This window comes from Crocuta crocuta, unplaced genomic scaffold (genome assembly GCF_008692635.1).
Source record: "Crocuta crocuta isolate KB4526 unplaced genomic scaffold, BGI_CrCroc_1.0 scaffold751, whole genome shotgun sequence".
Lineage (NCBI taxonomy): Eukaryota > Metazoa > Chordata > Mammalia > Carnivora > Hyaenidae > Crocuta > Crocuta crocuta.
Genome location: NW_027530353.1, coordinates 1,499,402 through 1,516,584, shown reverse-complemented (window position 1 = coordinate 1,516,584; position 17,183 = coordinate 1,499,402). Strand labels below are relative to the sequence as shown.

The 17,183-nt window shown below is 57.1% G+C and overlaps 1 protein-coding gene across 1 annotated transcript in view; it reads right to left on the bottom strand.

The window, feature by feature from the left end:
* TNS3 (tensin 3) overlaps window positions 1–17,183 on the bottom strand; it is a 172,646-nt gene that overhangs the window by 144,670 nt on the left and 10,793 nt on the right. The window contains 2 exon segments of the mRNA XM_077765786.1: window positions 5,586–5,623; window positions 13,746–13,854. Of these exon segments, the coding sequence (XP_077621912.1) occupies window positions 5,586–5,623; window positions 13,746–13,854 (147 nt within the window).

The window sequence follows — 17,183 nt, the reverse complement described above, 5'->3', positions numbered from 1 at the left end:
ACAACGGGCCATGGACCACAGCTTCTGAGCAGTTCCTAAAAGCATATGCAGGTCTGTAAAAGGCAGTAGCGGGTCTGGAAAAGGAAACCACGGCAGAGCGTTAGCTCACAGGGACTGTGAATGCAGGACGAAGAACTGGGTCTTCTAGAAAGCAGCCAGGGCCGTAGACTCAGACGAGCGGCAAGGCGCCGTGGAGAGTCTGGAGAGCGGTCTGTGGAGGTCCCCTCCCCTTTGTATGGGGGACGCAGGTGACAAGCAGGCCACCAGGAGCATGTGGGAGGCAAACGCGGCAGCGGCAGCCGGTGCGAGCTGATCCTCCCCACAGGAGGGGCTTACTTCCGGCCGGGGGTCAGCAGGGCGGACACCCGCATGTGCGCGCCACTGAGCAGGGTGGGGCAGAGAGTCCAGAGACACAGAGGGTTACCCGTCCTCACGCAGGTAAACGGATGGTGCCCCTCCGAGAGCAGACAGGCGACAAATTCCATGGACACCCGGCACACACCGGCGGAAGGGCCACACGGGAGTGGGGGCTGCTCCTGCTAGGCAGACAGTCGTGCAAAGTCACAGGGGACCCAGGACCAGCAGGTGGTGGCACCTGAGTGTCCTGCTCCTCCATGGGCAGGGGGCGCATAAGTCCTCCCTGGGGAGGAGCCATGGCTGTGGCCCTCGGGTACTAACCCAGGACGCTGGGAGAAGCAGGGAGAGGGGGGGCCAGCCAAGTGGGGGGCCGGGGAGGGGGCAGGGAAATGTCACAGAGCCGGCCAGCACCAAGGCAACCCCACAGGGACGAACACTCTGCTCCAATGCTGCTGGCCGGACGGAACCGCGTTCAGATTGGGCCCACGCTGTGTGAGAGGCACATGGTGAGCCAAGAAAACGGGATTGGTCTGCTTGAAAGAGAAGATGTCATTCCCGGGAAGAGACCTCAGAAAACACCATACTTTAGCCTCGGGTCAACAGTTAAGGAACAAAACGCATATGATCTGTGCTGTTCACGCAGCAGTCCACATGCCGGGAGACGGCTGACCTAGGACAATAATGACCGTGACTGCAGACAGTATGATCTCCAGTAACTGCAGCTGCAGGGAAATACACCTGCTTCTGGGACGCGGGACGCAGATGACCCCGGTATGCAAGTTCAAGGGGGAGACCCTCCCTCCAGAAGGCCTGTGGGGCGGCACTCACTCTAGCCGCTGAACCGGGTTCTGGGACCGCTCACAGAAGGTGCCTATGTTCTGATCTCATGATGAAAGAGCCCACGGCTGGAGCTACAGCTTCCACGGGGCGTTGTCAAGCTCAGACCCAGGTGTCCTTGCTCCTCTCTCTGTGGGCCCCACGGTTTCACTGGCTGCTTCTGTCGGCTACACATGGAAAACCCTATTTTCCACTTCTGTTCTCCCAGACGGAGGGCAGGCGTGAGGACAGTTGCATGAACCAGTGAATCTGGTCACTGACATTTAAAGAGAAGGAAAGTCTTCACCAAGCGCTCCTTCTAGGTTTTGTCCACACTTGAGGGCCACGTGCCCCCCGCAGCCTGTCAAACGGTGATGTCACACCATTACCGTGCCATTCCTTCCGTTCCCCCCACGTCCCACTGATGCAGGGGACACAGGACACTGGCTACTCTGTCATGCGGGCCTCTGCTCAAGGGGTCTCTAAGACGCTCAGGCCAAATGTGACAGGGCAGGAAGGGCTGTGCTCCGAGGAACCTTCCAGAATGTCCACATTTAAACAGCTGCAGCTCTGCGCCTGGCCACATCACGCGCACACACCCATGCTTTTGTGATTAATGGAAGCTAAAGAAACAGCCTCTCGTGGAGCAGACCTCAGAGCCTGAGCCAAGCCCTGAAAGGAAAACCAGTGACCATGGCAGAAGCAGGCACCTCATGACACGCTAGTGCCAGCGCTCCTGGGATTCATCAAAAATCCAGTCGTCCCCGCTAGGCCTGGAGCCCCGCCACCAGCAGAGTCCCGGAGACATGTCCCCAGCCCCGCTGGCACTTCCAAAGGAAGTCAGAGAAACTGAGCAACAACCAGAACCCTGGGCTCACACGGGGAGGACAGACCCAAGCAAAGCCCTTGGGGACAGGCGGTGGGGGGGGGGAGGGGGAGACTGGTGGGTCAAGAGCCCACAGGCATCCTCCTGGGACAGAAGCAGGCACCACAGGGTCAGGCCTGGAGCCTTGCGCTGGAAGCAGAAGAGCGCAGGCTGGCAGGGGGAGGGGGTAAGGCCCCAGATGCACGGCCAACCCGGGAAGAATACATGGACGGCAAAAACCTGAACCCTGAAACCTGACACCCCGGACTGCTGGGACGCGGCAGCCGGTGACAAGTTTGCTGGTCCGATGCAGGGAGCACACACCGGGGACGCAGCAGAGATCGGGACTGCTTGCAGACAAAGGGGACGCGGCAGGCATGAGTTCATGGTCACGACGCCTCACTCACAGCAGTGGACACCTGGTGACCCCAGGGACAGACAGGACGGTGGTTTCTGAGGACATCGTGGGTTCTGGGCCTCGTGGTGGCTCCTGCACCGACCACAGCCGGAACGCGGGCATCACCCGCACATGAGGCCAGCAGAGGCAGGAGGCTGAGGGCCCTGCTGCCCGGGGCCCAGACGTGGTTCAGGGAGGGGGAGGCCCATCTGACCCTTCAGAGAGCGCAGCCACATGCCCATTACCAAGCTCAGCATCTGGCGGGGGTGGGGGGAGGCACCCAGCTTAGCAGGCACCTGACAGCCACACAAGGTGGGCCCTGTGGCAGCCCGCAGCCCCTCACCCCTCCTGCAGGGGGCTTCCACTCACCCGGGTGCAGTCCCGTACTTTACCTCCAGTAAGGAACGTCCAGAAAGAGGAGAGGTGAGCCGGCCCTGTGGGCAGCACGCTCTGGAAGGGACAAAGGGGTCTGAGGACAGAGCCCTGGCTCCTGAGACACACAGCAGGGGGGACCCTGTACAAGGTGACTGCTCCGTACCTAGCCCCTTGGACATGTTCAGCTCTGCCATCTCACGGGTCATCCCTACCTGGGGCCTCAGAAAGAGTACGGATTCCATACGTAATGCTCTGTGAACTGAGGGCACCTCTAGGAGCAGCTGCATCTGGTCCGGGCTGACGTGGAAAGGATGTGGAAGTCCCTCAAGTGGGAGGGACGCGATTCGTACCACCACAGTGCACCTGGCCACTCGCCAAAGCCCAGGGGAACCCCGCCTTTGCGACACTTGGGGGACATGGGGGGACCCCATCCCCGGCCTTTCTAATATAGCTCTTTCTCCTACTTCCTTATGCTTCTGCCAGGAAGCCAACCAGCAGTCAAGGGGAAACCACTCATGCCGACACAGCAAAGCACGGGGCCCCAGTGAATATGCACAGTCTCCCAGGGCGCAAAGTGTTTGCAATCCCAAACTTTCCATTATACATAGATTATGGGACTTCCCTAAAACCAAAATCATCAAATAATCAACAGCTAAGAGCTGTCCAGTCTCCACCCGGATTGCGGGACATATCGGTCACCTGTTTTACGCATGAACAAACTGTAGCCCCAGAGACTTGCTCCAGCGGACGAGAAGCCCCCACAGGGATCCCAGCCTGGGTCACTGCCCCTGTGTGCCCTCTGAGCTCAAGGCCTCCCCTAAGGGACCACACTGCCTGATGGCCAGGAAGCCAGTGACCCAAGTCCATCCGGCCTTCTTGATCCCAACACAAGACTCGGCTTCTCTGCCGTGGCTCAGCCTGGTTTCTAGAGATGGTTCTCTCCTTGGTGACACAGCACAGCGGGGTTCACCGAGGGGGTCACAAAGGAACCCACAGTGCCTGCCTTCCCCAGGTCAGCGAGCAGTCGGACCTTATCCTAAACCACAGCAACCCTGTCGTCGGTCAGGAAATCGAGCAAGCCCTGGGCACATTACACGCTCTCATGCGGTAAGCAGGGGCCCACACTGTGTGGGAGCGCCACAGCTTGGCTCCTGGGAGACAGAACTGCACCCTCTCCGCCCCGTGTATCCCCAGCGGTGGCTGGGAATGTATGGCCCCTTCCCGCCCGGCAGCCACGGCGTTATGGATTCGGGATAAGAAGGGGCGCTGTTATTCCCGGTGGCATTCTCCCCTGCCTTTCAAAGCTGGGTTATCGGAAAAAAACAAATTCGGATACATTTCCCCCTGCCCTGATCTACAGACAGAGAACACTTATCTACCTCTGAGCACACTGCCAATTACTGCGGCTAGAAATGCCATAATCGGTGAGAGCTAAGACTTCTGAAATAGTCTTTGAGCTGAAGAATTCAATTCCATTAGTAGCCGGCTCTGGGCCCCTTCAAGAAACGGTGCCAACAGGAGTGGGGCTCAATTCTTCGCTGCCAGGCACGTGTGGCTGGGCCCACGAAACCGTCACAGATGGGGGCACACACAGGCACACACACAGCACACAACCGCACGCATGCACCTGTACACATACATGCACATCCATCCACATCCAGGCACACCTGCACATATACACAGACACACGCAAGCACATCTAGGCACACACATGCAGGTGCAAAGACATGCGCACACATGCACATACATCCAGGTACATACACATGCGTGTGCACACATGCACACACACGCAGGAGGACTCAGGACAGCCAGCACGGCTGTTTAAATGCACATCACGTGACAGCTCTGAGCAGTGGGGGGAAATGGGTTCAGAGAGGACAGGGTTGCCAGCCCGGGGGCTGGGCAGCCCTCTCCACTTCTCGTGTGCTCCAAATCCCCCAATCCGAAGAGTTTAAAAAGAAGTCATTTAGTCTCTCTTCCTTGGGGAAAAAAACACAGGGCCAGACTAGCCTGTACTTCTCCTACCTGTACATACGTGTGTGTGTGCATATGAGGGCGTGTGTCTGTGTGTGAAGAGTGTGACTGTGACCTGTGTGAATTGTGTGTGTGCCGTCTGTGTGTGTGTGTTCCCGCATGGGTGTGAAGTGTGCATGTGCGCATGTATGCATGTGGTGGGCCGGGTGGAGAGCCTGGCATCCCTGGCCTCCATGCATAGAACGGGGCCCAAGAAGCTCGCCCCCAGCACCCAATCCTGCCCAGAGCTGCACCAGTTGGAACTTCTCAGCAACAGCCAACCCAGGAGGGACACGGCAGCCACAGAACCCCAAGGCTCTTTAAACCCCCATCTCCCGGGGCCTCCAGCCCAGGGGTCTGTGGGGCCTGAGAGGGGCTCCCACAACACAGGGCGGGCCAGCCAGAGCCTGTGCCCTAAACCCTTTCCCTACCCGCCCTTGAGCCCCGAAAAGCGGTGTGATGTAATCCTGAGAAAGAAGGGGTGGCCCGCTGGGCGGGAGGGCTGAGCCGTGTTCAGGGCCAGTTACTCCATTCTCGTCTGAAACCGAATTCTTGAGCTTTACTTTCTATAATTAGGAACACAGAACCCATGGCTCCAAGGCTTCCTCTGGAGACGAAAAGTATACGCGCTATCGAAGCATCTAGCAGCCCTTTCCCAAGGGTTTCACGCCTGTGGCCGCAGGCCAAGGCGTCNCCCACCGTCGGGCCAAGGCCACGGCGGGGTCACGGCCCCCCCAGGGGAGGAACACGGCCGGCGCTTACCTTGGCTTCACATTTCTTGTGGCAAGGGTACTTGCAGGCTGCAAGAAAAAGAGAAAGAAGGTGTGTGGGTGGAGCGGGCTCTGCAGCAATAGGTCTCGCACCAGCAAACCCTCTGGACCCTCGGGGATCGGGGCCGAGGGGGGTCCGCCCCTGCCCCGCGGCCCCAAGCTTCGGCCCACAGCTCGGCGCACATGGTGTCCAAGCACCCAGCTGGCGCCCTGCCGTGGGCAGCACTTCCAGACCGGGAGGACACCCACCCTGAATCTGAGCCGCACGAGGCCTCCCGGGTGCGCGCAGGCGGGTGCCAGCTTCTCCCGGCAGAGGGAGGGACGAGAAACTAGAACTTTCCCCCATCCGGAGCCAGAGCTGGCGCCTTTCACTTAGTGAGAAAGCCGCCAGCTGAGCGCAGCACTCCCCGAGCTTCCGGACGGCCTGGGAACGTGCCCTCAGAATAAATCCACGTCTGAATTCCTGCGGGGAACCCTTCGGCCAGGGCCATTGTATGAGCAGAGAGACCTGTGTCAGTCTGGGGGCTCTCCCGACGGCGCAGACGGAGAGCCGGAACCAATGCGGATGTCACGGGCCCGCCCTCCGGAGGCCACCGGGCTGAGGGCAGGGGAGTGCCAGCGGCCCCCAGGAGCCTCGGGCACGCGGGCCCGGCCAGCGCCACATGCCGGGCAGAAACTGCGGGACAGGGAACCCCGTCGCGGGTTCTGGGGGGCAGCTGTGGGATGGAGGGAGGGACCTAATCGACGGCCAAGGCCGGTGACCTCTCTGGGCCTCCGTTCCCTCTCCTGCCCAGGGGACCCATTCAAAAGACAGCTTTGAGACGACAAACACAATGTCAATGTATACAAGTGTGCAGGGGTCCTGAGAGAATAAGGCCTCGGGTCAGGAGGCGGGCCCCAAATTCAGCTCAGTGTGTGGAAGCCCAGACCATCCTCCAACACACACACAGACACACACACACAGACACACACACACACACACACACACTCCGTCGTCCCTCTCAGCCTCAGCTCCACGCAGGTCACCCCAAGTGCAAAGTAACAAGACAAAGTAACTTGGAGGCCAGCCCCGTCAGGACTGAACAGAACAGCCGGGGTCGTTATCTTCAGGAGATCTCTCTTCTGAATGGTCTTTCTCTGCCTCTGAGGTTCCTGAGATCATCCGCAAAGACAAATATTTACTCTCTGCGTCCTAACGGGTGTGCACGGGCACTGGGGGTTTCCTGATCGGAATGGATGTGCCTCTCGAAGCAACGGGGCCTCCACGCCAGATGAGGAAGGCAGACAGAAACACAGCCAGGGCCAGGAGGGCAGGGGAGGGGAGGCGAGGCAGAGGCCCCGGCCCCACACGCACGGAGCCAGGCAGGCGGCCCGCAGCCTGGGACTGGGACATGAGTCTCAAACTTCCAAGATGGCCCGAGGGCTCCGTGGGCACCTGCAGAGAGGCTCAGGTCGGGGAACCGAGGCCTGGCGCCCACAGCCAGCACCACCTCAGCAGCCGCGTGAGGGAGACAGCCAGGAAGGGCCCCAGTTAGAGCCACAGGACTCCCAAACCCCTGTCCCACAGACGTGGGGAGAGAGGAGACGCTCCCGCCCTGGGTCGGCACTGGCTTCTGGAGGAATCCGTCACGCAGAGGCAGATAATTACACCACCGGCCAACTCAGCCCGGAAGGGGCTCTGTCAGCAGCACGGTGATGATGGTGTGACACATTCAGGGTGAGCCAGACGACTTGGCCACACGAGAGCCAGAGCCATGACAATCACAAAGGCCGACGAATCGGAGGGACGTGGTACAAACCACCTGAGCACTAAGGTAAGGTGGATCATTGCTTCTAGAACGTACGTGGGCGAGCCCCGAAGTTTTACGGACGGCCCCTGCGGTGTCTTCAGGTGCACCTGAGGCCCCGCCCCATCCCAGACCTTCAGGACACCACCTCCACGCTCAGCCCTTGCCCCGTGCCGCTGTCTCTGCTAGAACTCCCCCTTCGCCCTCCCGCGCCCAGATGACTCGCTCCTTTCTCCCAGATTCTCTCCAAGGCAGTCACCGTCTGCACCCGGGAACCCTCCGTCACTCCTCCAGGGCCGGGCTGAGCCCCTCAGTGTGTCCCCGAAGTCCCCCACTGCTCAGCACTCCACAGTGGTCTCTGGCCCCTCGCCCTCCTCCAGACAAAGCTCATCCAGGACGGTGCCCTAGGTCGTATGTCACCAACGTCCTGTAACAGCAGCACGAACACGAGCAGAGGCAGCCGTGCCGACCCAACGGTTGCCATGGTAACACCTTCCATGGCACAGGCTGGTTGCACTTTCTCCACACGCCACGAAGGAGCCACGGACCCTCTGGGTGTTGCCTGTGTGTTTCTCTTCATGAGACCTCAGGTGCCCCCTGCTCTCGGTCCGGCAGGGTTGCACACAGGGGGGCACTCCCCACCTGACCACCAGGGACAGGGGGGCCGCGGAAAGCCCCAGAAGGTCCCCAACGAAATGCATCCCCACACACACGCCCCAGAGGATAAGAGGGACGCATTTACCCTGGCCGCCAGCCTCGCCCTAACCTCGTACCCTTCTCACAAGCCAGCACGGCAGCTCTGGCTCTGTCGCTGTTTGCTCCTGGCTTTCCCGACATATAATTGACAAAATTGTATATGTTCAAAGTGTACATACAGCTTGATGACTTGACACGGGTCTGCATTGTGAGGCGTTTGCCACAACCACGTTAATTACCACGTCCAGCGCACTGCATATGTGTGTGTGAACATTTAAGATCTATTCTTGAAGCAGGGCGCCTGGGTGACTCAGTCAGTTGAGCGTCCGACTTCGGCTCAGGTCACGATCTTGTGGTTCGTGAGTTCGAGCCCCGCGTCAGGCTCTGTACTGAAGACTCAGAGCCTGAAGCCTGCTTCCGATTCTGTGTTTCCCTCTCTCTCTGCCCCTGTCCTGCTGGCACTGTCTCTCTCTCAAAATAAACATTAAAAATCAATCAATCAATCTATTCTGGCAGCAAACTTCAAGTATCCAATAAAGTACTGTTACTTACAGTTACCAAGCACTACGTGAAATCCCCAAAGTACTCATCTTACCACTGAAAGTTCGTGCCCGCACTATGTGAAATCCCCAAAGTACTCATCTTACAACTGAAAGTTCGTGCCCGCACACCCACATCTTCCCATTTCTCCACACCCAGCCCTGAAAGCGCCATTCTGCTCCGTTTCCCTTGACTTTGAGGTGGTTTGGTTGTTGTTGGGGTTTTTTTTAATCCACATATAAGTGAAGCCATATAGTGTCTGTCTTTCCCTGACTTATTTCACTCAGCAGACTGTCCTCTGCCCCCCGCCCCTTTTGTCACAACTAGCAGGATCTCCCTTTTATATGGCTGAATGTTATTCTGTTCTTCTACACCACGTTTTCTTTACCTATTCATCTATCAATGGACATGGAGACTGCTTCCATATCTGGCTATTGTGAATAACGGTTTTATGAGCAAGAGAGTACGGATATCTCTTTGAGCTAATGACTTCATTTCCTTCAGATTCCTGGATCATGTAAAATTCTAGGTTTAACTTTTAATTATTTTTTTAACACTTTTTACTTATTTCTGAGAGACAGAGCATGAGCAGGGGAGGGTAAGAGAGAAAGGGAGACACAGAATCTGCAGCAGGCTCCGGGCTCTGAGCTGTCAGCACAGAGCCCGACACAAGGCTCGAACCCATAGACTGCAAGATCATGACCTGAGCCGAAGTTGGACGCTTACGGACGGAGCCATCCAGGCGTGTGAATTCCTTAACCATCCTACCTTTCGTACTCCAAGCCTTCAAGACCGTTGTTGGTCTGATTTTGTGGGGTGTTTATCTTCAGAAAGTTTTAAAGTATGGCTTGTTCATGCCTACCCATTATTTCATTCAGTCTCTGTGTTTGGTCGTTATTTGAGACGCCTTCCCTCTCCGTCCGTGGCTGTAAGGATGTTCTGCATATTTTATTCTAATATTCATTCTGCTATTTCAGCTCTGATCCAGTTTCATGGCTGATGCATCTGAAATTCGTGCTATTTCTGTGAGGGAGCCAGTGGGTGAGTGAGCTGGTTTGCCCAGCAAGATGTATTGTGCGGTCCGTCCTTTTATCAACTGAGGTGGGATGACACCTCCATCAACCGTCATTCGTGGGTTCAAGCCCTGCATCGGGGTCCGTGCTGACAGCTCAGAGCCTGGAGCCTGCTTTGGATTCTGTGTCCCCCTCTCTCTCTGACCCTCCTCCGCTTGTGCTCTATCTCTGTCTCTGTCTCTCTCTCTCAAAAAGAAAACAGAAAAAAAACATTTAAAAAGAGAGTGACAGAGAGAGCAAGTGGAGATCAATGCCACAGGGTGGTTGGGGGCCACGTTCAGCTCACCTCGTGGGGGTTGAGGGTCCGCGTGGGGCCTGTGTCTCCACCCCCGGGGGTCTGCACCCACACGCTGGGGCTCCCTGTCCAGGGAAAGGGCCCACAGAGCCCGGGGTGGGGATCCTGGCCCCGGCATCGTGCTGCCCCAGAACGGCTGCTCCTCCAGACGTCGATGGGCTCGGAGGTCCACACTTCCCAAAGGAGAGGTGGGCCCTCGCCTCTCTCAGCCTCAAGTGTTCTCGGGAACGGGCGAGGGGAACAGGTCAGAGGGGGCCAGGGGCCCCAGCATGGGGACGCTTGCCCAGACACACGCACTGCTCGGCCACGCGGCTCTCTCGGCTGACCTGATGGTCCTGTCTGCCCTGTGTCCCGGGGTCGTAACACAGCATGGGGCACAGGGCAGGCACTGAGCGCACATACCAGCGATCAGCCACCTACCCCAAGCCTTCATCCATAATCACCTAGCACACTGTGTACTGGGATGGCTTCACAGACAGGACTCCGCCCTCAGACTGTGAGCTCCTCACACACAAGACTCCGCCCTCAGACTGTGAGCCCCTCACACACAGGACTCCGCCCTCAGACTGTGAGCCCCTCACACACAGGACTCCTCCCTCAGACTGTGAGCTCCTCACACACCGGACTCCGCCCTCAGACTGTGAGCCCCTCACACACAGGACTCCTCCCTCAGACTGTGAGCCCCTCACAGGCAGGACTCCACCCTCAGACTGTGAGCCCCTCACAGGCAGGACTCCTCCCTCAGACTGTGAGCCCCTCACACGCAGGACTCCTCCCTCAGACTGTGAGCCCCTCACACGCAGGACTCCGCCCTCAGACTGTGAGCTCCTCACAGGCAGGACTCCTCCCTCAGACTGTGAGCTCCTCACACGCAGGACTCCTCCCTCAGACCGTGAGCCCCTCACACACAGGACTCCTCCCTCAGACCGTGAGCTCCTCACACACAGGACTCCTCCCTCAGACCGTGAGCCCCTCACACACAGGACTCCTCCCTCAGACCGTGAGCCCCTCACAGGCAGGACTCCTCCCTCAGACTGTGAGCCCCTCACAGGCAGGACTCCGCCCTCAGACTGTGAGACCCCCCCAGAAAACTGCCCTGGGGCATCCTGTCACTCTAGCAGGTGCTTAACACACGTGTTGCTTACTGAAGGGGCAAAGTCGTCATCAGACCCTCCTGACAAAATCCCCTCACTCCGCTTCCCTCTGGCCTCCCTGTTGCTCCCTCTCTCGGCCCTCATCTCCTCAGGCTCCTCCCCATAGTGCTCCTCTCCGCAGCCTTCCTGCATTGTCACTTTTCCAGCCCAGTCTGTCCTCCACCACCCTCTAGGAGACCCCGACAAAGCCTTTCCAGCAACATCGCTGCCACGTGGCCCGACCCCACATCCCCCCGGGTCCGTCTTCCCCTCGGGGCGGCATCCCCGAGCTCACATCGCTCAGGCCCGCTCAGAACCCCAACACCGAGGGAGCCCGCACCTGTACGCTCCACTGGCGGATCTCACATGTGACCAGACCAGGCGCGCGACAGCATTACCGGCGGAGACCGAACCCCTCANAGCAGAGAGCAGTCACCACACGGGAGTGCACAGCGGGGCTCTGGGCGGCGTGAGGCCCCACCGACACCCTCACTCCCACCTCTGCCTGTCCCCGAGAAGTTCCAGAAACAGGGAGAAGATAGCCCCTGTGTGCAAGCATAACTGCTTCTGGAAAATGCAGCTTCTTCAGGGCACATGGGTGGCTCAGTGGGTTGAGCGTCCCGACCCTTGATTTCAACTCAGGTCATGATCTTATGGCTCGTGAGTTCAAGCCCCGCAACAGACCCTGAACTGAGAGCACAGAGCCCGTGTGAGTCTCCCTCTGCCCCTCCCTGGCTCACCCTCTCTCTCTTCTCTCAAAATCTATATATAAACTTTTTAAAAAACTAAGCGTTTTCTTCTAATCTAGCCACATATGAAATACGTGGTCAAGCAAGAGGTTAAAATGTGAAAATAAGGGATTTGAAAATCAAGAATGAGCCAGAAAAGGAAGAGTAAAAATACGAGCCTGAGCCACAGAATATACCCCCACCCTTCGCCACCAGCGCCACCAGCACCACCATGAACACCGTCCCAATTGCCATGATCACCAACGCCACCATCACCATCACCGCCACCACCAGCACCATCACAATCACCATTTTCACCCATGCCGTCATCCCCAGTCACCACCAGCACCATCACTAACACCACTGGACACTCTTCTGAGCCGGTCAACAAGCCTTGAGTTCCCCATGTCCTTCTCTGTTCCCCAGGGTCACTCTACAGGAAAACTCAAGCACAGACAGGGAGAACAGGAATCTCCACCGTTCACGCTCCCCTCCGGCACACCCACTGCTTCTCCAGAAACGAGCCAAAGAAAGGGCCTCCGGCACAACCTCGCGGGGCTCATGTGCGTGGCTGCTCAGAGGACACATGTGACAGGAGGGCCTTACCGTCTGCGGGCGCCAGGCACGCAGGGGCTCAACATGCAAACACAGGTGACATGTATAGATCACAGGACAGAAAATGACTCACGGTCTCTTTTCTTGGTCTCTAGTTTACTGAGAAAAGGAAGAGACCGTAGAGATAAACTATGTTTTGGCAGGTGCGCCAAACAGAACCACAGAAAGGCCACGATCTCCCCTGAGCTGCCAACCACTCACCCTGCCGGGCCCCGTCCACACCCGCAGTGATCCTGCTGGGCTCCCGACTCCGGCTTTGGGAGCAGCATGCTCCTATCCATCCCCCGACAAGTTTACCCTGTGGTCCATGGGGGCAGGGGAAAGGCCAGGTCCTCAGAATGCTGAAAATACCACAACTCTCATGTTTTTACCCCAATGAGATTGGTCTTTCCATGGGCCTTTATCCCCTGTCAATGTCATGGCCATGTCCGGAGCCATCGGAGTGGTCCCCAAACACAAGAGTATCAAATCCTGCAATGCAAGACCTCTCTGGCCCGGGGTACGGCTCACGGGGGGCTGGGTGAAGGGGGCCCCCCCCAGGCCCTGTCACACAGGCCACCTCCGGGGTGAAGGGAGAGGGCCACGTGCCAGGAAAGAAGAGGTCTCGAGGTGTGGACTCCGAAACAGAGGCGCTGGGGGGCCGGACAGGGCGGGTACTGCTGGGAGCACCATCAGCAAGGACTGTGAGGAAGGGCCGCCTCCTCACCCCACGGCAGTGTGACCATCCTCCCCCTCCCTGTGATGCAGACCCATGACCCTCAGCCCGGACTCCAGGGCTCAAGGGAACCAAGACACGTTGCTGTCACAGACTGATTACCGCGCCAGTACGACAAACAGCAAACGTACTGACCGCCTGGTGCTTAAGCATCAGATGGCAAAGCTGGTGGCATTATCTCCTGATGACAGTGGAACCTGACAGTGGGCTGATGGCCCGCTCGAAGCCCCAGCCCCGAGGTGCAGAACGCTCATTTGCAAACCCTGCTAAGGGGTCCGAGCCCACAACTGAACAACCAGTACCACGAACACCACGGGCTGGACGGAGGGCACTCATGCCCACGCTGTCACTACTGTCCCCAGTCCCACACCAGTAGCTCTGCTCCTTCTGGAAGAGTTCCTCCCAATCACGAAGCTGTGTNCGGGTCAAACACAACCCAGGAAGGGGAATTCCGCCATTTCACTTTTGGAAACTCCCGAAAGAAGGCTGTCATTTTAGGGTTTTGTTTGTTTGTTTGCTTGCCAGACACATTTCGGTTTCACAGCAAGAGAATGAGAAACGCAGACTCACCTCGGCATGAGATCCCTTGGCCGTCAATTACCTGCTTGCAAACCCCGCAGACCTTGGGTGTTTTGAAGACCGTGCTCTTAAAGCTGTGCAAACTCGGTAATTCTTCGGGCTGAAAGAGCAGAGGGAGAAACCGTCAGCTCCACAATTCCGAGTGTGCCTGCTCGCTCCCATCTCTTCCAGGAAACGAGGCATCTAAGCGGAGTTTGGGAAGAGCTAAAACAGGAACTTTCCCCGATACACAGAGGGGTACAAGAAGCCACCAGTCTGCGCTGGGATTCCCCGGGGGGAGCCTCAGGTACCCTGTCAGCATTCTCGATGCTAGAGCCCCGGATGGAAGCGCGCACCCACCCTGTTCCCAAATCCCCCGTCAATGGGCAATGAGTCAGGGGCACAGCACTCAATGCTGCTCAAGCAATCGAGTATTACCTCCCACACTGCGGGCGTACGACCACCTACTTCCCTGATGAGCTAACCCAGAGGCATTCCCGAGACCTCAACGCTTGCTCTTCTGGAAGAAACGCTAAGCCAGCAGCACCCCTATGTTCAGAGGAAGCCAGGTGACTGATAATCCCGGCCCCTTGGCTTCTCAGAGCGAAATGTGCAGGTCTGTGGAAGGAGAAGCAGTCACGAAGACTGGCGCGTGAGGATTCGTGGTTCCTCCCTAAACCTGGCACGGCTCGGAATCCACTATGCACACTGGTCCGGGAAGTAAATGAGCCACTCATTCACCTACCCAACCCACGTTGGTAGGTAGGGTCAAGGCTCACGGCTGCATCTGATAGTCTTACAAAACTCCGACCTGCCTTAGAAACCAAACAGCAGTCCTTCTAGCCAATCGGTGATAAGTGGCAGACCGTCCCTCCCAGGAACTGACACCCACATGCATTCATGGAGGCCCCACACTGACCACCAGATGAAACCTCAACTCCCTGGGAGATTAAATGTTACCGAGAATGTAACACCAGGATACAAGTGCAGTTGCTTATGTTTTTAGATCTACGCCAGTTCTGTGTCTCAGCACTGCCCTTCCAGGCAGAAATAAGTGCACATGCTCACAAAAGTCTTGTGCAAGAATGGTCAGAGCTGCCTTACGTAATAGCACCCCAGGGGTCCCCGGGGGGGGCTCAGTTGGTTAAGTGTCCCGACTTCAAGTCAGGTCATAATCTCACGATTTGTGGGTTCGAGCCCCGCATCGGGCTCTACACTGACAGCTCAGAGCCTGGAGCCTGCTTCCGATTCTGTGTGTGTGTGTCTCTCTCTGCCCCTCCCCTACATACTCTGTCTCTCCCTCTCTCAAAATAAAAATGCAAAAAAAAAAAATAATAATAATAAGATAAAGAGAGTACCCCAAACAGGAAGTAACCCAAATGTCCACCAAAAGGAGACCGGGCATAGAAAGCATGATATATTCCTAGCACGGAACACGGTTCAGTTAGACGCCACAGCTTGCTGATCATACATGTGACGTCATGCATCCTGGGTGGGCATCGGAGGCATTACTGTGCTAAACAAAAACCCTCCGACACAAAAGCATACAGCGATAGGATGTTCGTGAACCGGCGAACCAATCTATCTAGTGCCTCAGGGGCAAGGGAAAAAGTGGCCTGAGTTCCGTGACTGCCCCAGATTCCTGCACCAAGCAAGGTCCCAAGACGCAGGGAACACCCATGAACCAGAGTCTCGTGGACCACCTAGGACATGCGGAGGGGCCTCAGCGACGGCAGCCAGCCAGTGAGCACGTGCATGCAGCTTGTGAGAGCATCACGGTACTAACTGCCCGAAATAACGGGCAGAAAGAAGAGACCTCCAAGTAAATAGATAGAGCCATCAGTGAGTGGTGGGAAAGTTTGAGCAGCCAAACACAGGGATCACTGGGTTCTCTGTAAAGGAAGGAGGGGAATCATCGAGAACATAATGGCTAAAACTCTTCCAAATTCTGAGCAAACTCTAAACCCCTAGACTGATGAAACTAACAAAGCCCAAGTGCAAGAAGTGTGTCAGTGGAGTGCCTGGGAGGCTCAGGCAATTAAGTATCCCACGTCGGCTCACCTCATGATCACACAGTTCGTGAGTTCGAGCCCTGAGCTGGGCTCAGTGCTGACAGCTCAGAGCCTGGAGCCTGCTTGGGATCCTCTGTCTCGTCTCTCTGTCTCTCTCCTTCTCTCTCTCTCTCTCTCTCTGCCCCTCCCCTGCTTGCTCTCTCTCTCTCAAAATAAATAAATGAACCTTTAAAAAACAAAAAAGGAAACCACTCTGCTAAACCCCACCCAGACCAATAAACACAGAGAATCTGGAGGTGTGGCCAGAATACAAAGTTTTTCAAAGCTCCCCCCATGACTGCAGTTGCAGTACCCCTCTGCAGGATGGTCCATCCTGCATACACACAGGGCACTGTTGGCATGTGCTTCTGCACATGCTCATTACGGGCTTTTTCAGAGACTCAACTTTTTTTTTAATATTTGTTTATTTTTGAGAGAGAGAGAGAGAGAGCGAGTGCACATGGGCGCACACGCAAGCTGGGGAGAGGCAGAGAATCCAAAGCAGGCTCCATGCTGACAGCAGAGAGCCCAGTTCAGGGCTTGAGATCGTGACCGGAGCCAAAGCCGGAGGCTTAACCGACTGAGACCCCCGGGTGCCCCAAGAGACTCAACTTTTTGATAGCAGGGCTCCCGCGCTCAGGGTCTTCAGAAGCCAGAGCCCCTGGGACAAGCTCAGGACATTAGCAGGGTCCTTCGGTGCCAGAACCATCACCACCACCATCTCCCAAACAGAGAGAGGACGCAAAACCGAAACCACACAGCTTGAGGAAAGGGCCGTGGGCTCAGACCCCGTCTCCACCCATCTCGCGCTCAGACAGGGGCAGGCATTCAAGCATCTAAAAATACAGTCGTCTGTGGCAATGGCCCAGTTGGCACAGGCTTCCCGCCTCGTGTTCCAGTTATTTGTTTATATGCCTTCCCTCCTGTGCTCCATTGCAGGGTCCCAGAGGCAGGACACAGGGCTCTCGTCCATTTGTCTCTGAGCCCCTGCACAGTGCCTGGCACCAGAGTGAGCTTTTGGACCCTCAATTAACACTTGTTGGTGGAATGAATTGGCCCCAGTTCGAGGGCCAACGGAGGAGACTGTGACCTTGTATTCCTTACAAATACCTTTATCCGAACCGGGGAGAAAGAGGCACTGTGCTCCTGCGGTTTTCTGGCCCCGCTGGGCCGCCGCTCAAAGCCTGGAGGGGGAAACAGCAGAGGTGCTGCTGGGAAGCTGATGCCCCTGTCAGTGCCCGCGTCCCCGAGGACGCTGCTCGAGATAGTGTAATAACATCTGCTCACGCTTCATCTGTACATAACATCTCCATTGTGAAATGAGCGAGACGGGATTAGACGCTTTTGTTTTCACCTGATACTTTGCTTTCATTTGGGGGGGGAGGGGGCAGCAGGGTGC